The sequence below is a fragment of the Sapajus apella genome, unplaced genomic scaffold (assembly GCF_009761245.1).
Source record: "Sapajus apella isolate SASKATOON/1434 unplaced genomic scaffold, GSC_monkey_1.0 scaffold172, whole genome shotgun sequence".
Taxonomy (NCBI): Eukaryota; Metazoa; Chordata; class Mammalia; order Primates; family Cebidae; genus Sapajus; species Sapajus apella.
In genome coordinates this window covers 1280137-1304500 of record NW_022437112.1, presented here as the reverse complement: position 1 = coordinate 1304500, position 24364 = coordinate 1280137, and the positions used below count along the sequence as shown (strand labels likewise).

The 24364-nt window shown below is 52.2% G+C and overlaps 2 protein-coding genes across 6 annotated transcripts in view; both read right to left on the bottom strand.

The window, feature by feature from the left end:
• DHRSX (dehydrogenase/reductase X-linked) overlaps window positions 1-24089 on the bottom strand; it is a 199933-nt gene extending 175844 nt beyond the window's left edge. For both annotated transcript variants that reach the window (XM_032267781.1, XM_032267780.1), the window contains exon 1: window positions 23934-24089. In XM_032267781.1, the coding sequence (XP_032123672.1) occupies window positions 23934-24042 (109 nt within the window). In that variant the 5' untranslated portion in view covers window positions 24043-24089. The remainder of the gene's footprint in view (window positions 1-23933) is intronic.
• On the bottom strand, window positions 10011-24087 carry ZBED1 (zinc finger BED-type containing 1). Of its 4 annotated transcripts, none has more exons than XM_032267776.1 (2): window positions 23934-24087; window positions 10011-12981 (listed from the first exon to the last, which is right to left on the bottom strand). In XM_032267776.1, the coding sequence occupies exon 2, from the start codon at window positions 12925-12927 to the stop codon at window positions 10816-10818; it is 2112 nt and encodes a 703-aa protein (XP_032123667.1). In that variant the 5' UTR covers window positions 12928-12981; window positions 23934-24087; the 3' UTR covers window positions 10011-10815. The 4 variants fall into 4 exon arrangements, with proteins under 4 accessions (XP_032123667.1, XP_032123668.1, XP_032123669.1 ...); XM_032267777.1 differs by having other exon boundaries at window positions 10011-12984; window positions 23934-24064; XM_032267778.1 differs by lacking the exon at window positions 23934-24087 and adding an exon at window positions 23426-23693 and having other exon boundaries at window positions 10011-12984.
• Window positions 24090-24364: the final 275 nt, after the last annotated feature.

Below are 24364 nucleotides of genomic sequence, written 5' to 3'. Positions count from 1 at the left end.
TGCCCACATCCCTGCATTACTTTCTAGGAAAACCCAGCCACAATTTCCTAGAAACAAGAACACCATGCGTGTCAATGTAGGGGCTCAGTATTACCTCATTTTACTTTTTATTTGTGTTTAATTGTATTTATTTTATTTACATTTTTGTATTCTCAATCTCATTTTACTTTTTATTTGCATTTCTTTGACGCAGCATCCGGCTCTGTCACCCAAGCTGTCGTGCAGTGGTGCGATCATGGCTCACTGCAGCCTCCCCTCCCAGGCGATCCTCCCATCTCAGCCTCCCGAGTACATGGGACCAGATGTGCACCACCACGCACAGCTAATTTTTTTTTTAATTTTTTATATAGATGAGGGTCTTACTGCGTTGCCCATGCTGCTTTTAAACTCCTGGGCTCAAGGGATTCTCCTCCCATATCAGCCTCCCAAAGTCCTGGGATTACAGGCATCAGCCACTATGCCCGGCCCTCAACCTTACTTTAGGCTAGTGTTCTAATTCCTGGGCAGATATCCCAAGATTCTTACAGAAAACCAAAGACAAACAACTCCAGTCAAGGCACCATACAAAACAGCATATTTGGCCAGTGATGTTTGTTCTCTACACATTTTCCAAGGGGAGTTCTGGCTCTCGTGAGATGCTAGCCCCAAACCCGACCTGGTAACTCAAATGCTCTACATGACGGCGGAAATGATGGGTCAAGCAGTGGAACCATTCGGGCTCTGCTTATTTATTTATTTAGAGACCGAGTCTCGCTCTGTCACCCAGGCTGGAGTGCAGCGGCACGATCTCAGCTTGTTGCAACCTCCACCTCCCGGGTTCAAGCGATTCCCCTGCCTCAGCCTCCTGAGTAGCTGGGACTACAGGCGCCCTCCACCACGCCCAGCTAATTTTTGTATTCTTAGTAGAGACAGGGCTTCACCATGTTGACCAGGATGGTCTCCATCTCCTGACATTTTGATCCGCCCACCTCGGCCTCCCAAAGTTCAGGGATTACAGGTATGAGCCACCATGCCCAGCCTCAGCTCTTAAGTTGTATCACATGCTGGGCAGTTACCTTCACCTGGAAGCAATGCTTTCCACAGAAGTTATTCCCAACAGTGAGAATAACTCGTTTGAGAGAAGATGAGATGGTTAAAGAAGAGTTCGAGACTAGCCTGACCAACGTGGAGAAATGCCATCTCTAATTAAAAAAAAAAAAAAAAAAAAAATCAGCCGAGTGTGGTGGTGGGCACCTGTAATCCCAGCTACTCAGGAGGCTGAGGCAGGAGAATCGCTTGAACCCAGGAGGTGGCTGAGGTACCATCACCATGTACACACTTAACACGTTCCCTAAGAATGCGGCCAAGGGACTGCCACCGTGTATAAACTAAACACATTCCATAACAATGTGGCCAAGGGACCACACTGAAGATGTTCCCTAAGCATGTGGCCAAGGGACTGCCACTACGTACACCAACACCACCACCAGTTTAGATGTTCCCTAAAAATGTGGCCAGGGGAATGCACTGAAGACGTTCCCTAAGGTTATGGCTAAGGGACCGATGCCATGTACATGCTGAAGATATTCCCTAAGAATGCAGCCAAGGGATCGCCATCTGTACACACTGAAGATGTTCCCTAAGAATGTGGCTACGGGATCGCCGCCATGTAAGCACTGAAGATGTTCACTGAGAAAGTGGCCAAGGGACCTCACTGAAGACGTTCCCTCAGCATGTGGCCAAGAAACTGCCACTGTGTACGCACTGAAGACATTCCCTAAGAACATGGCCAAGGGACCTCACTACAGACTTTCCCTAAGTATGTGGCCAAGGGACCACCCCTGTGTATACACTGAAGATGTTCCCTTGGAATATGGCCAAGGGACCGCCACCATGTACACACTGAAGATGGTCCCTAAGCATATGGCCAAGGGACCACCACCATGTATACACTGAAGATGTTCCCTAAGGATGTGGCTAAGGGACAGCCGCCATGTACACACTGAAGACGTTCCCTAAGGATGTTGCCTACGGACCACCACCGTGTACACACTGAAGACATTCCCTAAGCCTATGGCCAAGAAACTGCCACTGTGTACACACTGAATACATTCCCTAAGAACCTGGCCAAGGGACCGCACTAAAGACATTCCGTAGGCATGTGGCCAAGGGACTGCCCCATGTATACACTGAAGATGTTCCCTAGGAATGCAGCCAAGGGACCACCACCATGTAGACACTGAAGACGTTCCCTTAGAACGTGGCCACGGGTTATCCCACCACTGGGTGTGTACCCAAAGGAAACCAGCTCATCAGCGGGACACCTGCACCCCCTGTGCACTGCACCACTACTCTCAGTTTCCAAGATTGGAATCAAGCCGCGCATCCGTGAACAGATGAGTACATCAAGAAAATGTGACAAAGACACAAAATGGAATAGTACACAGCCACGAAAAAGGAAGTCCTGCCATGTGCAGCAACATGGATGAGACTGGAAGACACAATGTGAAGTGAAATGAACCAGGCACAGAGACAAATACACAAATACTGCATCATCTCACATATAGAATCGAAAAAGGCTGAACGCATAAAAGCAGAGAGTAGGATGGTGGTTGCCAGGTAAGAATGCCAGAGTGTTTGTCAAAGAACACAAAATTTCAGCTGGAGGCTAGAAGCAGTGGCTCGTGCCTGTGATCAGAATGCTATGGAAGGCTGAGTAAGGAGGATCAGTGGAGGCCAGGAGTCTGAAAGCAGCCTGGGCAATATAATGAAACCCCAACTCTTAAAAAACATTGAAAAAATTAGCTGGGTGTGGAAGCATGGACCTCTATCCCAGCTGCTTGGGATGCTGAGGCAGGAGGATCCCTTGAGCCCAGGAAATCAAGGCCAGCCTGGGCAACATAGCAAGACCCCCATCTCTACAAAAAATGTTAAAATTAATCGAGTGTGGTGGTGCACACCTGTAGTCGTAGCTACCTGGGAGGCCAAGGCAGGAGGATCACCTGAGCTGGGACTTGGAGTCTGCCGTAAGCTATGAATGTGATGCTGCACTCCAGCCAGGGTGATAGGGTGAGACATTCTCAAAAAAAGTTACATTAAATTTAAATTTTGTCAGCTAGATAAAAGAAATACATTCAGAGTTCTATCACACCACACAGTGACTATAGTTAATACTTCGCATCTTTCAAAATGACCAAAAGCAGATTTTACATAGTCTCACAACAAAAAGTAGGTGAGGTGATAGATATCAGTTAGAGTTAGGGTTACAGTAATGTGATAATTAGCTTGATTGTTGATATGTTAATTAGTGGTAATTAGCTTGATTGTTATATGGTAATTAGCTTGATTTAATCATTGCACAGTGTGTATTTGCATCAAAACATCACATTGTGTGTGTGTGTGTGTGTGTGTGTGTGTATATATATATACACACAATTCATTTTGCTAAAAAATAAATTTTCTATAAAAATGAGTCACATTTCCAGGCAGAAATGAAAACACATTTCTAGGACATATTTAGCGGTGTCTCTTCTTAACACAGTTTATATGACCAGGACGCAAGGGGCTGCAAGTTCCCAAGGAAAGGAATTCCAGCCACATGCTCAAGATGTATCCACACTGGCCAGCGCGCTGCCTCACGCCTGTAATCCCAGCACTTGGAGAGGCCAAGGCAGGTGCATCACCTGAGGTCAGGAGTTCAAGACCAGCCTGACCAATATGATGAAACCCTGTCTCTCCTAAAAATACAAAAATTAGCCAGGCATGGTGGCGGGCACCTGTAATCCCAGATACTTGGGAGGCTGAGACAGGAGAAGCGCTTGAACCCGGAAGGCGGACATTGCAGTGAAGCGCTTGAACCCGGAAGGCGGACATTGCAGTGAGCCAAGATCATGCCATTGCACTCCAGCCTGGGCAACAGGAGTGAAACTGTCTCAAAAAAACAGAAAACAAACAAAAAAGATGCATGGACACTGCACCCTGGACCAGAAGGGATGAGTTTCCAATGAGCACACAAGGTCCCGTCACTAGGCGGTGAGTGTTCCCAGTTATGACTCGGAGGCCCAGGCCTGCTCAGGGGGGTTACTGAGAGCAGGCTGTCCTGTAACAGGCACTATGGCAGGGCACGTCCTCCCGAGGGCACGTGAGCTGCGCTGAGACACCTCCCAGTGGAACTCCACAAACAGCCCAGCTGGGAAGAAACAGGACGTTCTGGGGGACACTGATTTTCATATTGAAATTTCCACACACTGGCATCTGTCAGCGGGTGGGGGGTTAGGGGAGAGAGATCAGGGGGTGGGGGGGGACTGGGGAGGGAGAGTATTAGGAGAAATACCTAATGTAGATGACGGGGTGATGGACACAGCAAGCCACCACGGCACATGTATACCTATGTTAACAAATCTGCACGTTCTGCACATGTGCCCCAGAACTTAAAGTAAACTAAAAAATATAAAGAAAAGTCCTATCTTTTAAAATGTATTTTGGTTGAGACAGGGTCTTGCCCAAGCTGTTGCCCAGCCTGGAGTGCAGTGGCATGATCGTAGCTCACTGCAGCCTCCACCTCCATGGCCTCAAGCAATCCTTCAGCCTCAGCCTCCCACGTAGCTGTGACCTCACACAGGCGCCACCACGTCTGGCTTTTTGTTTTTTTAAGCATTTCACTGCAGCCTTCAATTCCCAGGCTGAAGTGATTGATCCTCCCACCTCAGCCTCCTGTGTAGCTGGGACTACAATGTATACCACCATGTCCAGCTAATTTTTAATTTTTTTTTTTATCGTGACTAGAGACAGGGTCTCACTATGTTGACCAGGCTGGTCTCAAACCGCTGAGCTGAAGTCATGCTACTGACTTAGCTCCCACAGTGCTGGGACTACAAGCGGGAGCCACCGCACCCGGTCTATTTTTTCATTTCATTTTATTTTTGTAGGCACAGGATCTCGCTGTTGCCCAGGCTGATCTCACACTCTTGGGCTCAAGTGATCCTCCCTCCTCAGCCTCCCAGAGTGCTGGGATTACAGGTGTGAGCCTCTGCGCCTGGCCTGAAATCATTTTTGTATCATGAAACTTTTTATCATTCTTTTGATTTTTCCCCCAAGAATTGAGACATGTAAGAAACAAACCAACAGCTTTTAAAGCCTAAGCATCATTCTTAGCTTGCGTATCCGTTTTGGAAGCGACTGAAATTCTAGAAATCCGCAGTAACGGCCATTTGGTACATTCTCCGAATTCCTGCCTCTCCAGTTAGACACAAATAAAATAGGAGTCCAGTGACCTCAAAGACCCCAGGGTAGGAACACACGAGAACACAACTGAAATCTTGTCAGAGAATCCAACTGAAAGCCTAGTGCAAGACGCAACTGAAGAGGCAGGAATGAATGATGCTTAGGCTCGATCTCTTGACCTCATGATCTGCCAGCCTCAAGGATCCAAAGTGCTGGGATTACAGGAGTGAGCCACTGCGCCCAGCTTTTTTGGTGTGTTGAGACAGAGTCTCGCTCTGTCACCCAGGCTGGAGCGCAGTGGCACGATGTCAGCTCACTGCAATGCCCTCCCCTTACTGGCACCATCAGGGAACTCCTGAAAGCATCTGCCCGTGCCTGACTGCAACAGAAAATGCCAGGCAGCCACAGCTGGATGGAACCCAGCCGCAAAGCCCTGAAACCTCAAAGCTTCCCGGAAGTCCCTGAGAAAGGAAGCCATGCAGTTTGTGAAAATGTGGGAGACATGAGGCAAACGCCACTGTTTTCTTCGTCTGCGACCAGCCCAGCGAGAGCCCGCATTCTCTGTTCCCCAGGCACAGACACGGGAAGTTCATCTGACAAAAGTCTTGTCTGAGTCCCACCTGCCTGAGGATGACTCACTGGGAGAGGACATACACTAATTTATTATTGTTATTTAGACTGAGTCTTGCTCTGTCCCCCAGGCTGGAGTGCAATGGCGTGATCTGGGCTCATGGCAACCTCCGCCTCCCAGGTTCAAGCCATTCTCCTGCCTCAGCCTCCAGAGCATCTGGGATTACAGGCAGGTGCCGCCACGCCCAGCTAATTTTTTGTAGTTTTAGTAGAGAAATTAGGGGCTCTAATTTCTCTACTAAAAATACAAAACATCAGCCGGGGCCGATTTATTTTTCTATGCCAGGGAATACAGTCTCTCTGCCTCTGAGCAGCAGGCTACCCCCATCCCACACAGCCCCTCCTTACCCCCTCACTCAGGTTTGATGTGAATTGCAACCAAGAGGATGTGAGGATGGGTGCATCAGGCAAGGGGGAGTAGAAGACCCGACGGCTCAGGGACCCACAGTATCCAAGCCCAATCTCTGCCCGCCACCCAGACACGCTTCCCCAGCACCTGCGTCTGAGATCTCCCTGTCTGTTCCAGCAGCCCCGGTGCGGGGGTCGGACTTGATGCACTTTGACGCTGGGAACGCACCCAGCCCAGGGCCCACTGAAGAACCTGCTGAACTCCCAGCGCTTCTGAGACTCCGACACCGTGCAGGAAGGAAGGTCGGGGCCGACCATGCTGTGGGCCTCCCGTCGGCTCATCACAAATCCACTTCACTGTGGAGAAATGCTGAGGGTATGGCTGCTGAATACATTGTTTGCTGGGAAGGAGGATGGCAAGGAGAACCTAGCTGCCCACCCCCTAAGTAGGAAAGAACTTGGTGCATCGTAAAGTGGCCGGACAATATGGAAATATCACACACCGGTTAAAACAGTTCTGTAAGCTCGGGATGCATGGCCCTGCCCCCGTGGTCCCTCGTGGAGGACAGTTTGTGTGTGATCAGTGCTGAGTGGCCACAGCTGCCTACCTTGTCTACTTTTGTGTGATGAGAAAACACTGGATTGTTAATAATGATCAGCTGCTCAGAGAGGATGACGGTGTGGGTCAGAGTCTGCTCGAGGCCCTCAGCCCCTGACACTCTCAGCTGGGAAGGCCGTGGGCCCCTCCACCCCGGTCGTCCCCTTTGCTGTCCCATCTGGCTGTCTGCCTGTCACTGCCATCAGCGCCGCCTGAGTGGGGGTCTTGTCGGCCAGGCTGGTCTCAGTACTTCACCCCCGAGATGTCGGTGCCACCAACACGCCCACCAGCCGGCCCTGTGCTAAAACATGCGAGACCCTTCTTCACTGTCCCCCACGCTGTTTTCCTTGCCCTTCAGAGGCCTGCTGGGGAAAGCGTTTGAAGCAGGCAATTCTGCAAAGACGATAAAAAAGAAAATCCGGCTCAGAGTTAGGGCTGCACAGCCGGGTCCAAGCGTGAAAACAAAACCAGACAGAAACAAAGCGCCCCTGTGAAGAGGGAGCCTGGCCCGGGCCGGCCGCAGCAGAGACCTCAGTCTTTAAGGAACTGTCCCTGCAAGAAATCCTCAGCCGCCGGGACTCTTCCTCATGGGAGAAACGTGTAAACACGTCCCACTTAAATCAACACCGCGATGCAAATGCTTCGTTATGAGGACTGAAAATGAACCCGTTTTGTTCCAAAATGTGCAAGGAAAAGAAGCTGGGCATTCTAACGATGCCCAAGGACGGGAAGTCAGCCAGCAGGGGGAAGGGAAGGTCTGCTCGGAGACGGGCACTCTGCCTGCCTGGGTTTCTCGAGGTCCAGTGTTTTCTTAGGAAGGAGCACAAGCCGGCGAGAGGGGGTAAAGCAGAACGGGAAGGAGGAAAGGAGGGAGGGATGGAAGGAGGGAGGCAGGGGGAAAGGAGGGAGGGATAGAGGCAGGCAGGGAGGGAAGGACGAAGGGACAGGAAATGAAGAGAAGGAAGGAGAGATAAAGGAGGGAGGGAAGGGGGGAAAAGGATGAAAGGAAGGAGAGATGAAGGGAAGGGAAAGGAGGAAGACGGAAGGAAAAAGGAAGGGAGTGAACGGAGGGAGGAGAAAGGGGAGGGAGATGAGAGGTAGGGAGAGAGAACTGAGGGAAGGAAGGGAAGGAGGGAGATGAGGGAGAGAAGGGAGGGGGAAGGAGGGAGGGAAAGAGGAGGGTGGGAAGGAAAGGAGGGAACAAAGGGAGGGAGGGGGAAGAAAGGGAGGGAAGGGAGGAAGGGAGGGAGAGAACTCAGGGATGGAAAGGAGGGAGAGAAGGGAGGGGGAGGGAGGAAAGGAAGGAAAGAAGGAAAAGAGGAAGCAAAGGGAGGGAGGGAGAGAAGGGAAGGAATGGAGGGAAGGAAGGCAGGGAGGGAGGGAGAAAACTCAGGGAAGGAAAGGAGGAGGGAGGGAAGGAGAGGAAGGAGGGGAAGGGAGGGAGGGAAGGAGAGAAGGGAGGAAAGGATTGGTTTGCTGAAGAAGGGAGGGAGGGTTGGTGCGGAGGAGTAGCGAGGCAGGGAGAGAGGGGAGATGGAGTCTGCAGGGGAGAGGGAAAGCGCCGTCCAGGCCGCCTCATCCACGGGGGCCCACGTTTACAAAACCAACCACTAAGTCAAGGAACCCACAAAAATCTCCGCTCCCAAAGAATGCTTTCACCAGGAGCCAGCTTTATTCACTCAGATATTCTGATGCCAAAACAACCCGAAAGAACATTGTAACTGGAGGATTTACAGACGAGAACAGGGACCTCAGAACCGACTAGGTGCCCTGGAAAAAACTTTTAAACGAAGACAACAAAATTAAAAATAAAGCAAATAAAACCTCCCTTGTCTCCCAGGGTCGGGGTTTCAGGGCAACTGTAGAGCAGACGGACGCGCAGCAAACAGGTAGATTAGGAGCCGATTTATTTCTCTGGTTTATTGAACAAGAGTCCAAGTTTAAAGCATTAAATAAGAGGCGACCATTCAGGAGGGAACAATGGCTTAAAAAGGAAAATGAAGACAGAGCCAGAGCAGCACGCATCTTCATGAGTGATGAGAAGTGAATGATCTGGAAAACGGGAAGGGAACATTAGTGATGCTACAGAATAGAGCCCCCCACCACGGGGCAACAGCTGCCCGGTGTGTCCAGCTTCAGGGCACAGCAGAAGCCAACCCCAGAGCCGACCCCACTGTGAGCTTCCAGTAGCCTTCTGCTGAGAATACCCGGAGCAGAGGGCGGCAGGTTCGCGTGGGAAACGCTTCCCATAACAAGCCAGCCAGGTTACATGCGTTTCCCCAGAACATAACTTTCTGCAGACTTACACCCGCCCAGCACGTCAGGATAAAATGGGGCCAAGAACACGCAGGGACTTCCTGCTTCACTGTCTGAGGCCCAGGGCTCTTGGGGTCTCAGCAGAGCACAGCCTGGAACTGACTGGGGTCATCCCTCCTGCACCCCGACCGCCCCAGCTTGTCATCACGGAAGCAGAGAACCCACGGCCTGTGGAATCCAAGCGACGTACGAAGCTTCGTGGCGTAATGGGCCAGTCACTCCGTGGAAGTATCCTCCCCCACCCCGCCCCCCGGTTAAAAAGTAGTTGTCAGTCTTGGAAAATGTCTGTTTCCCTGAATAAATGAAAGCCACTTAGAATAGTCCAGCCACAGAGAAACTCTGCGGTGGCAATATTTCAAAATCCAGTTCCCCAATGGGAGCGAGTTTAAAAGAGAAAATTCAACAGTCCTCTCCGGGAATAAAATCAGAAACACTCCTGTCTGTGTGGAAAAGCTGGCTGCATGGGGGAACTGTACTCTTAGGGCTGACACAGAAGACACAACCTCAGGACCCATCGGCCACACAGTTGTTTTTTTTTTTATTTTTTTTTTGAGACAGAGTTTCACTCTTGTCACCCAGGCAGCAGTGCAGTGGCGCAATCTCAGCTCAATGCAACCTCTGTCTCCCAGGTTCAAGCGATTCTCCTGCCTCAGCCTCCCGAGTAGCTGGAATGACAGGCACCCGCCACCACGCCTGGCTAACTTTTGTATTTTTTAATAGAGACGGGGTTTCATGGTGTTGGCCAGGCTGGTCTCGAACTCCTGACCTCAGCGTGAGCCACCACGACAGACCAGTTTTCAAGGACCAACTCCACAAGATGAATTTTGGCAGACAGAAGGAACACGCTGTCTGCCAGCAACCCGTGCAACATACAAGGTGTTCCACACCTCCTTTTTTTTTTCTTTTTTTTTTTGCTGTTTGCTTTCTGATAAGTGACTGCATTCTTGTGATCATCTGTGACATATTTAACCGAATGTTAAAAAAAAACAAAAGGTCTCTCTTTTCAAGAAGGGCATTTTGGCTAAAAGGTCTCCTCCCCGTTTCTCAGAAGGGAGAGGCCCCGGCCTCCATGAGGATGTAAACATGAATGCACTGATGCGGAGTTCGCAGAAGTCCCTTCGGACGACAGTGCTGAAAGAAAGGCTCCTTCCACGCCACCTGGGATGTTACCATATTTCTTAGAAACCCTCAAAGGGAGGAGCTGAAAGGGAAATGCTGTGCGATGCCTTGAGTGTCTGTGAAGGAACCCCTCCTCCAGGCTCTGTGGCAAGCCAGGAGTAGCGCTGGCAATTCCCAAGCAGAAGTCGGGAGGGCCCCGGGAACAGGTGAGGAAAGCAAACCGCTGCAAAGCTGCCTCTCGCATGTTTTTTTTCTTTTTGAGACTGTCTTGCTCTTATCACCCAGGCTGGAGTGTAGTGGAGTAATCTCGGCTCACCGCAACCTCTGCCTCCCGGGTTCAAGCAATTCTCTGGTCTCGAACTGCTGACCTCAGGTGATCCGCCGGCTTTGGCTTCCCAAAGTGCTGGGATTACAGGCGTGAGCCACGGCGCCCGGCCCTCTCTCACTTCTGGCATCTCTTTCCTTTTTCTGCCTTCTCAACTAGGCATCAAAGAAGGTGGATGGTCTCTGAGGTTCAAAACCGAGCCAACCTGGTGGGTATGTACAGCAAAGCATCCAGCGGGCTCCCGAGGGGGTGACCTGTAAGACGAGAGGGCTCCTCGCTACAGAAAGCTGCTGTCTCTGATGCCAAAGAAGCCGCTGCTGACGCCATCCCCCAGGGGGAACACCTGCTCCTGGTCCAGGCCCCACTCCCCCTCGTCCTGGTCCTCCGGCTCGGCCTCCGCGCCACCACGGGAGTTCTCGTACAGAAACACCTGCTCATCCACGTGCGCAGGGGCCAGCCGGTTCCTCTTGGCGCTGACCACGTTGGCGGCGGAGCCAAAGAGACGCTCGGGTGCGACCCGCGTGGCCGCCACGCACCAGTACTTCTGCAGCACCTTGGGGAGCAGGGGGAACAGGGCCAGGCGATCGGACCACCACTTGAGAGGGTCCTCATTGAGGCCCAGCACCTTCTGCGACTTGAAGTTGCTGAGCTCCTCCAGCACCTGCGCGTGCCACTCCTCCTGGTCCTCCACGCCGCCCGTCTGGCAGAAGATCTCCGCCAGCATGCTGTTGATGACGCTGGTGGGCGGCGGCGTGGACGCGCGCATGAGCTTCTTCACGGGTGGCTCCTCGGGGGCGGCCGCCGGGAGGACCTTGTCCTCCGCCTGGCGGTAGCCGCCCCCACCTCCCCCGCCGCCATCCTTGAGCTTGTCCAGCAGGCCCTTGGCCTCCTCCAGCACACGGTTCTCCACCTGCTGCCGCTCGAAGGCAGAGAGGAAGGGCAGCCGCTTGTAGCGCGGGTCCAGGAAGGTGGCCACGTTGAGGAACATGTCGATCTCAGGGGCCTCCTGGTAGGTCTTGGAGAGCTCCTTGGCGATGACCTCCTTGGCCATGCTGAGCTCCTTGGCGTCTGTCTCCTTGACGTTGAGCGTGGTGTTCAGGAGCATGTGCAGCAGCGGCTTCACCATGCTGATGGTCGGGTACCGGGAGGCCGACAGCATCTCCGCCACCTGCTTGAAGGGCTGCAGCAGCTGCACCAGCGCATCGATGGTGGCCCACTCGCCCGCCTCCAGCATGAGGTGGTGGCTGTTGCTGTCCTCCACCAGCACGCCCGCGATGGCGAACTGCTGTTCCTTGAGGCGCTGCAGCATGGCCAGCGTGCTGCCCCACCAGGACACGCGGTTGCTGACCAGCATGCAGTGCGGCGCGTTCTGCTGCTTCTGCTTCTCGTACAGCATGTACATGGCCACGGCCGACTGCTGGAAGTACTCCACCAGTCTGCGGCAGCGCGCCAGCAGCGCGCCCAGCTTCGGGAGCCGGAAGGCCTGCTGGATGGCGGCATGGAAGGCCTGGCCCAGGCAGGGCATGTGCACCGCGACGTCCAGCAGCGAGCAGGCCTTCACGATGTCCTTGCCGTAGTCGGTGGTGGCGCCGAACACCTTGGCGCCGATGCCCCACTCAATGAAGACCTCGTAGAGCACGCGCGTGATGGTCTCCGCCGTGTTCTCCTCGGGCACCTCGAACGTCTTGAGGCAGCGCGAGCCCACGGAGAGGCAGCCAGGGGGGCCCGAGCCCAGGAAGTGGGCGCCCAGCGTCACGTAGGTGCGGTTCTGGTTCTCGCTCCTCCACATGTCCGTGGAGATGCCGCACCACATGGCCTCGGCCAGCTCCTTGAGGACCACCTCGCGGACGGCACCGTACTTCTCAGGGATGGCCTTGGTGGAGATGTACTTGCGGCTGGGGAGCTCATAGCGGGGGTCGGCGGTCTTGAGCAGGACCTTGAAGGTGGGCTCGTCCACGATGGAGGCCGGGTACAGCCCCTCGCAGATGAGGCCCAGCACGGCGGCCGTCAGCTCCTGCTGCTTCTTGCTGTCGTGGCCGTGGGTGGCCTTGGCTGCCAGCGCGTCGGGCCCGGGCGGCTGGGATGCCTCGGGCTTGAGCTTGGAGAAGGCAGTGGCGAAGGCCTCGCGCATCTGCTCCGTGTTGCTCTTGACGAACTCGCAAAATTCCTCGGGGTGGTTCTTCTCCAGGTGGTAGGACAGGTTGGAGGTGTTCCCCGAGTAGGCGATCTGCGCCATGCAGATGCGGCAGTAGATCTTCTTCCACTGCAGGATGCATCCCTCCGCGTTGGTGTCGAAGCCAAAGTACTTCCACACCTTGCTCTTGGCGCGCGGGTGCGCCACCAGCTTCAGGTCTGCCTGCGAGCTCTCCAGCCCTTTATTATTCTCCATCGCTTCTCCGCCCGCCGGAGCCTGCCTCCTGGACTGCCACTCATTCGTGGGGACCTGCTGGGAACGGGCCAAGACAAACACAGCGTAAGAAGGCACCCAGCCATGCGCGGGAGCCCTGCCGGGGTGACAGCCGGGCCGCCGGGGCAGCTCCGCTTTCAAGCAAAGGGCACTGGGACCGACAGGTCGACCTTCCTTGCTGCTACCAAGCCCAGCTCAGCCCTCACGATGCCCACCCCATCGGTGATGTGGCATTAAGAAGCAGACACCCAGATAGAACAGCAAAGTGAGACTATCCAGGGGGCTGACAGCATTCCGGGCTGAGGGTCTAGAGCACACACTGACCCGCGTGTTTATTCTCCCAGAAAAGGCGATGACTATTAACAGCAGGTGTCCTGTGTTTTCTCACAGAACCAAGATGACCCAAGTAGGCAGCTGGTAACTGCTCACCACTGATCACACACAGGCTAGAAAGCATCCTCCATGAGGGAGCCACGGGGGCAGGGTCACACACCCTGCGCTGAAGGACTAGTGTAACAGGTGTGTGATAGACACGTACCGTCTACTATTTCAGTAGTCTCCCCTGAGCAGCTTTCTGCTTTGGGGGGGCCTGGCTCAGTTCTCCTTGCCAGTGCTCTCAGCAAACAATCTAATTTATCATGCACTCAGCATCTCAGCACCTTGCAGGTCACTTTTGCAAAGCGGTGGAGTAACACGCTCTTTCTTCCACGTCAATCTGATGCAGCCATTCTGCACGTGTGGACAAAACAGGTTTCCGAGTGAGCATGGCGTTTTTTGCCGGGGTGTACCTGGCAGTGTCTTTTTTTTTTTTTTTTTTAAGACGGAGTCTTGCTCTGTCAGGGAGGCTGGAGTGTAATTGTGCAATCTTGGCTCACTGCAACCTCTGCCTCCCAGGTTCAAGCAATTCTTCTGCCTCAGCCTCCCGAATAGCTGGAACTACAGGCATGGGCCATCACACCCAGCTACTTTTTGTAGGTTTAGTAGAGACAGGGTTTCTATAGTTTCAGTAGAGGTGGGGCTTTTGTATTTCTAGTAGAGATGAGGTTTCACCTCGTTGGTCAGGCTGGTCTCGAACTCCCAACTTCAGGTGATCCACCCACCTCAGCCTCCCAAAGTGCTGGGATTATAGGAGTAAGCCACTGCGCCCAGCCTGGCCGTGCCTTTTTCATGGCAGGGGCTTATTGTTCCTGTTGTAAGAGCTCCGCCAAGCACCCGCACCATGGTGAAGCTGCATAGATCTGTTTTTTTTGTGTGTGAAATGGAGTTTTGCTCTTGTTGCCTAGGCTGGAATGCAGTGGCGCAATCTCGATTCACTGCACCTCCACCTCCTGGGTTCAAGCGATTCTCCTGCCTCAGCCTCCCGGAGTAGCTGGGATTACAGGCATGCACCACCATGCCTGCTTAATTTGGTATTTTTAGTAGAGACGGGGTTTCTCCATGTTGGTCGGGCTGGTCTCAAACTCCAGACCTCAGGTGGTCCGCCCGCCTCAGCCTCCCAAAGTGCTGGGAATACAGGCATGAGCCACTGCACCCGGTAAGCTGCATACATCTTTTTCAGGGATGCTGCCTGCATAGGAGAGTCCACAGCAACCAGGCAGACCCCCCACAGCCAACCATCACAGTAAGAATCTATGTACAATGCCACCTGAGCTTCATTAACTGCCTTAAAGGGGCCACGCAGGACCTCCATCTGGCTGAAGCTGGCTTTCCTATGGCTCAGAGGCATTTCACACTCTTCCAAACTTTACGTTTTAAAATGAAGCCGTGTGGAACATGGCCGGCTTTGTTTTTAGCAGGGGGTCCTCCTCGATCTGTAAGCATCGAGGGAGTAGTCTGAGGGAGCATGGATTTCTCAATCCCTGGGACCCCTCACAATGCCCATCGTGTGCAGAAACCGGCTTAGGTGGCCCAGAAGCCAGCCCCCAGGGTTCCTGTGGATGGGGAATGCTCACATACCCAGGCCTTCCAGCTGGCACTCAGGGGCCACCTGTGTGACCGGGTTGCTCAAAATGGCAGCTGGGCTTTGTGAAAAGATGTGAGCGTATCTGCAAGTCTGCAATACGGCGCTCAGAAGGGTAAATAGCGAAACTCTCCAGCCAGGCATTGTCAGTGTCAGGATGTAGCCAGCACAAGGAGGACATGCCAGTAGTGACCACAGTGGGCTGAAGAGCGTCCTCCACTGCCAAAGAATCTGTATCCACCTGGCGCTTGTGAATGGCACTTTGTTTGCGAAAAGGGTCTTTGCAGATATATTAATAATTAAGGCAAGGATCTTAAGATGAGACTGTGCTCAATTAGGGTGGTCCTAAATGCAGTGATCAGTATCCTTAATAGAAAACAGAAGAGGAGATGCAGACACAGAGGAGAAGGTCACATGGAAGCAGAGACTGGAGTGCTGTGGCCACAAGCCCAGGGATGCTGGAGCCCCCAGGAGCTGCGAGAAGTGGGAAGGATCCTCCCCCAGAGCCTCCAGAAGGAACTGGATAAAATCATGGTGGACTGAACAGCGGCCACAGGAAGATCTGTCCACAGCCTAAAGCCCAGGACCCAGAATGAGATCTTACTTGGTTGTAAGAAATGTTGTGGCTCTACTTAGTTAACGATCTGGACATGAGATCATCTGGGGTATAGGTGGGCCCTAAATGCAGGGACAGGTGTCCTTCTAAGAGGCAGAAGAGGAGACAGACACTGCAGTGATGCACCCACAAGCCCAGGGATGCTGGAGCCCCCGGGAGCTGGGAGAGGCAGGAGGTTATGGACCCTCCAGAAGGAACTGAACACAATTACAGCGGACCCAAGAGTGGCCCCCAGAAAGACCTGTCCACATCCTGAGAAGGAGAGACAGGAGTCTTTAGACTCAGACACACAGAGAAAGCGGCCAGGCAGAGTGGAGTGATGCGCCCAAGAACCCAGGGATACTGGAGCCCCCAGGCGCCGGGAGAGGCAGGAGGGACCCTCCTCTAGACCCTCCAGAAGGAACTGAACACATCCTGAGAAGGAGAGACAGGGAGTGTTAAGACTCAGCCACACAGAGGAGGCAGCCATAGCCCAGGGATGCTGGAGCCCCCAGGAGCTGGGAGAGGCAGGAAGCATCCTCCCCGAGACCCTACTGAGGGAGCGCAGCCATGAAACTACGGTTTGAAGCCCTATGGTTTCTGGTACTTTATTACAGCAAGGTGCTATGAAGTGATGTGGCCACAAGCCCAGGGATGCTGGAGCCCCAGCAGCTGGGAGACGAGGGGAGCATCTAGTATGTTATGAAGGTGGATTCTGCCCTAACTGATGACTGGAGGTGTTAGAACAGCCCCCCATCTTCAGGGTCACTCGTGGCCTGCCCTGTGCTCTTTAGGGAGAAATCACCGAGTGCCGGGTGAGCTGGGCATCTCCATAGCCCAGCAGCACCACTTCCCAGGAGCGGGCTGCGACGATGGAGTTCCTCTGACCAATGCCAGCACCCTGGCGTGTTCTGAGGTAGCAAGCCAGCAGAATGAATGTCGCAACCGGGACTTCCAGAAAACGGGGAGCCCCCAAGCTGCGTCATCTGCGGCCGACTTAGGCTGGAGCCTCTAGACCACAGTTAAGGGAGACAGAAAAGGGTCTCGAGGGGCCACGGTGTCGCTCAGAAATGCTCCCTTGTCAGTCCGACCTGACTGACAGGCCAGAGCTGGACCACAGCCTCCAACATCACCATCACCATCATCTTATTATCATGTGGCTGAGGCAGGTTTTGCTACTTGGGAGAAAAAGCCTGACACTCCATTAGTATTATTTGTGCGACGAGGCTGAAAGAGGTCCCAGGACCTTAAACAAAAGTTTACATTCTATTATTTTTATTTTTTTAAGACAGAGTCTTGCTTTGTCACCAGGCTGGAGTGCAGTGGTGCGATCTCAGCTCACTGCAACCTCCACCTCCCGGGTTCAAGCAATTCTCCTGCCTCAGCCTCCCGAGTAGCGGGGGTTACAGGCGCCCGCCACCACACCCGGCTTATTTTTGTATTTTTAGTAGAGACATGGCTTCACCATGTTGAACAGGCTGGTCTCGAACGCCTGACCTCAGGTAGTCCAGCCACCTCAGCCTCTTAAAGTGCTGGTATTACAGGCATGAGCCAAAGTGCCCAACCTCTATTATTATGATGTGGCTGAAACAGGTTCTGAAACCTGGAAGATTTATCTTCCACTATTATTATTATTACTACTAGGCTGGAAGGGGTCCCAGTACCAGCAACAAAGGTTTATACTGTAATTATTATTGCTCCTTGTATTATTACTGGGCTGAAAGAGGTCCCCGTTCCTGGAACAAAAGCTTGTATCCTGTTATTTTGTGACGGAAAGAGGTCCCAGGACCTGTAAGACAGATGTACATGCTACTATTACTGTCATTAGCCTGGCACAGGTCCTGCCACCTGCAACAAAACTTCATCCTCTGTTGCTGTTACTCGTCTGAAAGAGGTTCTGAAAGCTGTGGCGAGGGTTGATACTGTATTATTATTGTTGTTGTTATGATTTCACTGAAAGCGGTCCCAGTGCCTGAGCAAACGTTCACGTTCTATTATTATCGTTGTTATTAATTGGCTGAAAGAGGTCCCAATACCTGGAAGAAAAATTTACCTTCTATTATTATTATTAGACTGAAAGGTTCTGGAACCTGGAGTGAAGGTTTTTATTCTATTATTACTACTTTTTTTTTTTTTTTTTTTTTTTTTTTGAGATGGGGTCTTGCTCTGTCACCAGGCTGGAGTGCAGTGGTGCGATCTCGGCTCACTGCAACCTCCACCTCCTGGGTTCAAGTGATCCTGCTGCCTCAGCCTCCGAGTAGCTGGGAGTACAGGTGTGCCAGCATACCAGGCTGATTTTCTGTATTTTTAGTAGAGATGGGGTTTCACCGTGTTGGCCAGGATGGTCTCCAACTCCTGACCTCAGGTCACCCGCTCGCCTCGGCCTCCCAAAGGGCTGGGATTACAGGCGTGAGCTACTGTGCCTGGCCAACAGCATCCTTTTTAAAGGAACAAAAGGTTACATTTTATTATTATTTCACTGAAAAAGGTTCTGGTACTTGAGTCAGAGGTTTATGTTCTATTATTATTGTTGCCATCATTATCATTTGGCTAAAAGATGTCCCAGTACCTGGATCAAAGGTCTATATCCTATTAATACTATTGTCATTTGGCTGAAAGAGGTCCCAGTACCTAGAAGAACAGTTTATATTCTATTATCATTATGATGATTATTAGTATCATCATTATTGGTCTGAAAGAGATCCGAGTACTGTGAAGAAATGTTTTGTTTTTTTGAGACAGAGTCTCACTTTGTTGCCCAGGCTGGAGTGCAGTGGCATGATCTCGGCTCACTGCAACCTCCACCTCCCGGGCTCAAGCGATCCTCCTGCCTCAGCCTCCCGAGTAGCTGGGATTATAGGTACCCGCCACCATGCCCTACTTTTTTTGGTATTTTTAGTAGACACAGGGTTTTGCCATGTTGGCCAGGCTAGTCTCAAACTCCTGACTTCAGGTGATCTGCCCACCTCAGCCTCCCGAAGGGCTGGGATGCCAGGCATAAGCCACTGCACCCAGCCGGGAACAAAGGTTTATATCCTGTTATTATTAATATTATTATTGTTATTTGGCTAAAAGAGGTCCCTCAAGACCTGGGGCAAAGGTTTATGTTCTATCGTTGTTATTATTACTGGGCCAAAAGAGGACACAGTACCATGAATGCAGGTTTATATTCTTTGGTTTATAATAACCAATATTATTGTTGTTATTTAGGTGCAAGAGGTCCCAGGAACTGGAAGAAAGGTCTGCATTCTATCATGATGATGATGATCACTATGATTATTTGGCGTGAAGTTTTATACTGAGAGCAGAAATTCCCGAATCCCTACCTGAGTGACTCGGGATGGAGGCACAGGAGGCTCCCTCCCAGCCCGTCTCCTGCTGTGCTGCTGCTGGAATCCATGGCACTCCCAGGGAAAAAACCATCCACACAGCAGGTGGGCTCCACCTGAACCCAGGTAACAGGCTCGGCAGAGCTGGCGGCTGTGAGGACGCTCCTCCCTGCCTCCCTCACAGAGCTTCCGTGCACGTGGGGCCATGAAGAAAGGTTATTGCTGCAAACCAGCCTCTCCCCGCCTCATTCTTCAAGGACAGTCCAGCATCCCCGAGGTCCCTGCCCAAAATGCTCTCGGGGAGCCAGCGATTTCACCTTCCCAACTGCACATCCATGAGCGAGGCCAGCGGACATGCCTCACCTGACTCCCACCAGAACGCCACGTCACAGGGGACCCGCGTGAAGGAGCAGAGGAAGGAGCCAGCCGCCTCCTGGCCCTTCGTGCGTGAGGCCGACAAAGCCCTAAAACTCCGCCACTCTTCTCCCTAAGTTTTTGTTATTTTGGAAATAGTCATTTTTTATTTAATAAATATACACTATGAAGTCAAAGGGTACCAAGGTCCTGTTAGACAGGAGGAGTAAGTTTTAGTGATCCGCTGCACAGCATGGCAGCTGTACTTAATAGCATATTACATGTTTCAAAATAGCTAAAAGAGATTTTCAATGTCTCGTGTGCAGTGTTTACTGCTCGGGTGACGGGCGCACCAAACTCTCACAAATCTCCAAAAAAACTCACTCATGTAACCAAAGACTGCCTGTTCCCCAATAACCGATGGAAACAAAAAACATAAAATGACTGAAAGAGATTTTAAATGTTCCCACAAAAGAAAAATAGCAGGTATGGATGTTAGCTTGATTTAATTTTCCACAATGCAAACATACAGCAAAGCATCACGCCACAGCCCATAAATGTACACATGTAAATATACTCACAGGAAGATATAAATTGTTTTAATTTACCTCTAAATTATATAAAAATAACATTCATATTTTATATTTATATAAAAATATAAATTATTCTAAAAATATATATGTTTTATGAAAATAAAATATATAAAAATAAATATATACATACATTTTTTGGTAGTAACAGGTAATTGGCTTGTTACCATTACTTTTAAATAAAGTATTAAATATGTTTTAAATTTCTTTTTTAATGTCTTCACAGGATGACTTATTGACTGTTATAACCCACAAAAACTGTCTGCTGTCTCATTTTTTTGAAAAGGATTCTGTGATCAAGATATTGGAGGCCAGGTGAGGTGGCTCACACCTGTCATCCCAGCACTTTGGGAGGCTGAGACGGCCAGATCACCTAAGGTCAAGAGTTCAAGACCAGCCTGGCCAACATGGTAAAAGCCCGTCTCTACTAAAAATACAAAATTAGTTGCGCATGGTGGCGCGTGCTTGTAATCCCAGCTACTTGGGAGGCTGAAGCAGGAAAATCGCTTGAACCCAGGAGGCGGAGGTTGCAGTGAGCCAAAGATCGCGACATTGCACTCCAGCCTGGGCAACAAGAGTGAAACTCCATGTCAAAAAAGAAAGAAAAGAAAAGAAGTTAGAAAACTGCTGTTTTTACTTCTACCTCATTTCTAGTAGCCACTGTTCACTATTCATAAAACCAACAAGAATTAACTTTCCCTTTATAGGTTAAAAAAAAAAAGTTTGAAAACTAGGACTTCTATAAATAGCTTTAGAAGTGGGCCAGTTGGCATACTTTCTGTAAATACTTCACTCCCATGGCACAGCATTTACGAGTCCGTCTTCCATCCCAGAACACGAAGGAATATTCTGTGGCCTATTATTTATTTACTATAGGACTTTTAAGAAAAATTCTGTGCAGTGTTGGAACTGGTCTTCACAACAGGCATCAACAATTTTCTCTCCTTTTCAAAACGCATTGATGCAGCAGAGAAAATGTAATTCCTAAACAGTTCACCCTGTGATTAACACTGCTGGGGAGAGACATGCTTTAGTCAATGCGAGCACGTTCAATGGGTTTCAGGCCATATCGACGTTCAAGTGTTGATGTCATATTAGGATATTACATACACTGATTAAATCATCTATTCTAAAATCCCACCAACAGATAGATACATGTTACTGAATGGGCCACGTGGATGGTCTTAGAAACAGAGACAGACCCTCTTAGCGGAATTCTGGATTTGCTTCTCAACCCCCTTTGTAAAGGCATGATCAACATCAATGATTAATTTGTAATTATCTGGTTTTTCCACGATGGGCTGTAAGAAAACACCATTGAGGAGGAGTGGATTCCACCGGCAATTTCTTCCTCCTCACACAGTGTAAGTCATAAGATAGCTAAGAACCCACTCCATTTGGAAATTCTACGAAAAAACTGCCATGGCTTCCAGTCTGCGGTGGGGAAACTGGCCCTCTTGGATACTCAAACAGCTTCAGCTCACATGCCCTGGACGAAGTTTGCTTCCTGGTCAGCAGTGAAAGCCTACCAGTTAGAGGCAAATGGCAAATGCCATTTACCAAGCTAGCCACCCGCAGACAGAGGAAAAGGCCATTCCTCCACCAGTATGGAAAATTATTTTTAATCCATACACAGGAAGCGGCAGGATCAGGGCAAGCTACGAAAGTTAATCTTTAGAGAAGGCCATTCTGTTCCGACACTCCCGGGGTACAGAGTCCCCTGGCAGACACGTGAGCTCACTCACCAGCGGCTTTAACAACTGTTTAATCAGTAAACCGAGAGGGAAAAAAAGAAGCATGCAGCCCTCCTTTCTCATGCACCAAGAGCAAGCTTTTGAACGACCAGCATTTCGGTGGGCTGCAGGCCCGCTGCCGCAGGGGCCCTGGCGCATTCAAACTGAACTCTCAGTGTAATGCTGCCTCTTCACCAGGGCACACACAGGCCGCGTAGGAGGTTTAAAGGGACCTTTCGGTAAGCAAAACTGCCCAGATAAACATAATCTGCAAAATTGTTCCCCCGCTGTAAACCCTTCACCTTGCAAATGATTACTTCCTTCAAACAAACGAGCTCTCCCGACCTCCCCAGGCCTGAGTACAATTCCTTTATGCTCCTTCTCTGCAGCTCTAATTATGCTGACTGGGTTACTGAAGGCCAGTCTGGCAGAAAAACAAAAGCTTAGCTCACAGAAGACTTCAAGCTCTTTTCCTCTAGCTCCAGAGGCAGGAGAAAGTGAGCCTCATTTAAAAACATCCACCGCCAGCACCTTAGGGAGGCTGAGGCGGGCACATCACTTGAGGTCAGGAGTTCGAGATCAGCCTGGCCAATATAGTGAAATCCCGGCTCTACTACAAATACAAAAATCAGCCTGCTGTGGTGGCATGCGCCTTTAGTTCCCACTACTCGGGAGGCTGAGGCACAAGAATCGCTACAACCCAGGAGGCAGAGGTTGCAGTGAGCCAAGATCGCGCCACTGCACTCCAGCCTGGGTTACAGAGCGAGGCTCTGTCTCAAAAAATAAATAAATAAATAAATCCACTCCAGGCACGCTTCTCACAGTGTGGCCCTGGGACCCCTGGGCGTTCGCTCTGTGGGTACACAGTGGAAGATGAAAGTCATTTCACAACAAGGTACCTACGCTCTTCCACCTGGCCTCCTGGCCTGCCATGAAACCTTCTACCCGCACAGGCAGAAATAACAGCTGTCTTCTTAGGCAGGAGGCTGAAGACACTTCCCTCTGACCACTCTGTTTAGGAAAACTGTTACTTTTGAAACAAAGTGTCATTTAACCTAATACAGAATTATTCCCTTGATACCAGTTCACAAATAATTGCATACAGGTTTCTAGGTGTCAATTGAGAATATGGGCTCAGAGCAGTAATCCCAGCGGTTTGGGAGGCCCAGGCTGGAGGATTGCTGGAGGCCACGGGTTCGAGACCAGCCTGGGCAACAAGATAAGAGGCCATCTCTACAAAAAATTTAAAACATCGGCTGGACTTGGTGGCTCACGTCTGTAATCCCACGACTTTGAAGAGCCAGGCAGGATTGCTTCAGCCGACAAGTTCAGACAAGTTTTTGGCAGCAGAGCAAGACCCTATCTCGAGAAAAAATTTTGAAACATTCGATGGGTGTGGCAGCTCACAGCTGTAATCCCGGCACTTTGGGAGGTCAAGGCAAGAGGACCACTTGGGCCCAGGAGTTCCAAAGTGGCCTGGGCAACACAGCAAGGCTTTGTGTGTACTTCCGATTTAAAAAAAAAAAAAATTTTTTTTTTAAATAAATTCTGGGCCAGGCGCGGTGGCTCACGCCTGTAATCCCAGCACTTTGGTAGGCCGAGACAGGAGGATCACCTGAAGTCAGGAGTTCGAGACCAGCCTGGCCAACATGGTGAAACCCTGTCTCTATTTTAAAAAATTAATAAATTGTGAACATGTAAATCTCTGAATAATCTACACAGACAAAACACAGTAAGGGCCTCACTGACGTGTTGAGACAGCGAACGGGTCCGCAAAGTTGGAGTGACTCAGAGATGTTTACACAGGCAGTCACAAACGAAGTTGCCGCTTAACGGGCCTGCGCTACCCCCCGAGACGTCCCCGGCTCCCCAGTGCCCGCGAAGCCACCCCCTCGGGTGAAAGGCCCGTCCTCACTTACCCTGGGGTGGGTGGGGGTGGAGGTCCCCGGGTCGTCCCCTCCTCCCGTCCTGGGCCTGAGGGGCGCGCGGTCACTGGCCGACCCCGGGCGCCGGGCGGAGCTGTGTGAGCTGTGGGGCGCGGGGCGTGCAGGCCCCGACCATGCCCAGGAGGTGTCGGGGTACGGGGTGGGGTTGCGCGGGGTTTCTCGATGAGAGCCCGGCCCGGGGCACGCGGGGAGGCCAAGCGCGCGCGGAGGGAAGGGCCGGGCCCGGCCGGGCGCGCGGAGCGCGGGGGAGCCGGGGAGAGGGGACCGGAAGCGCGGGGCCGGAAGGTCCCAGGCGCGCACGCCCCCCCATCCCGGACCCCGACCCGCGACCCCACCGCGACCCCCGCCCGGCCCTACTTCCGGGAGCGCCCCCACTGGAGCGGCCGCGCCACAGCCTCGTCAAGGTCATGCGGAGCCCCCGTGCCCCCGCCCCGCGCCCCCCGGGTCCCCGGAGCACCGACCCCCGCCCCGCCCCGCTGACCTGGCTCCGGGAAGCCCCCGCGGCAGCGCCGCAGCAGCTGCTCCAGGATCACGGCGGCGCCGGCCGCGTAGACCCGCAGGGCCGCCCACAACGCAGACAATGGCGACATGGCTGCCCCGCCAGCGCAGCCGCCGCCGCTTCCGCGCCGCTCGCGGGACTCTGCGCCCGCCCGGACGGCCGGCGGAAATGCGACCGTCCCGGACCGCCCCCGGACCGCCCCGGACCGCCCCGAACCGCCCTGGCCTGCCGGGACCCCCACCCCACCCCCCTCCCGGGCCCGCTGCCACGCCGCACGCCTGCAGGACCGGAGACCCCGCGCGGAACACCGACCCCAGCCTGGAATCCCCCCTGGATCCACAGACCCCAGCCAGGACCCCGCAGGACCACACACCCCAGCCGGGACCCCCCAGGACCACACACCCCAGCCGGGA

What these genes read in the sequence shown, in the direction of transcription:
- ZBED1 (XM_032267776.1), bottom strand. Translation starts at nt 12,927, where the DNA reads ATGGAGAATAATAAAGGGCTGGAGAGCTCGCAGGCAGACCTGAAGCTG.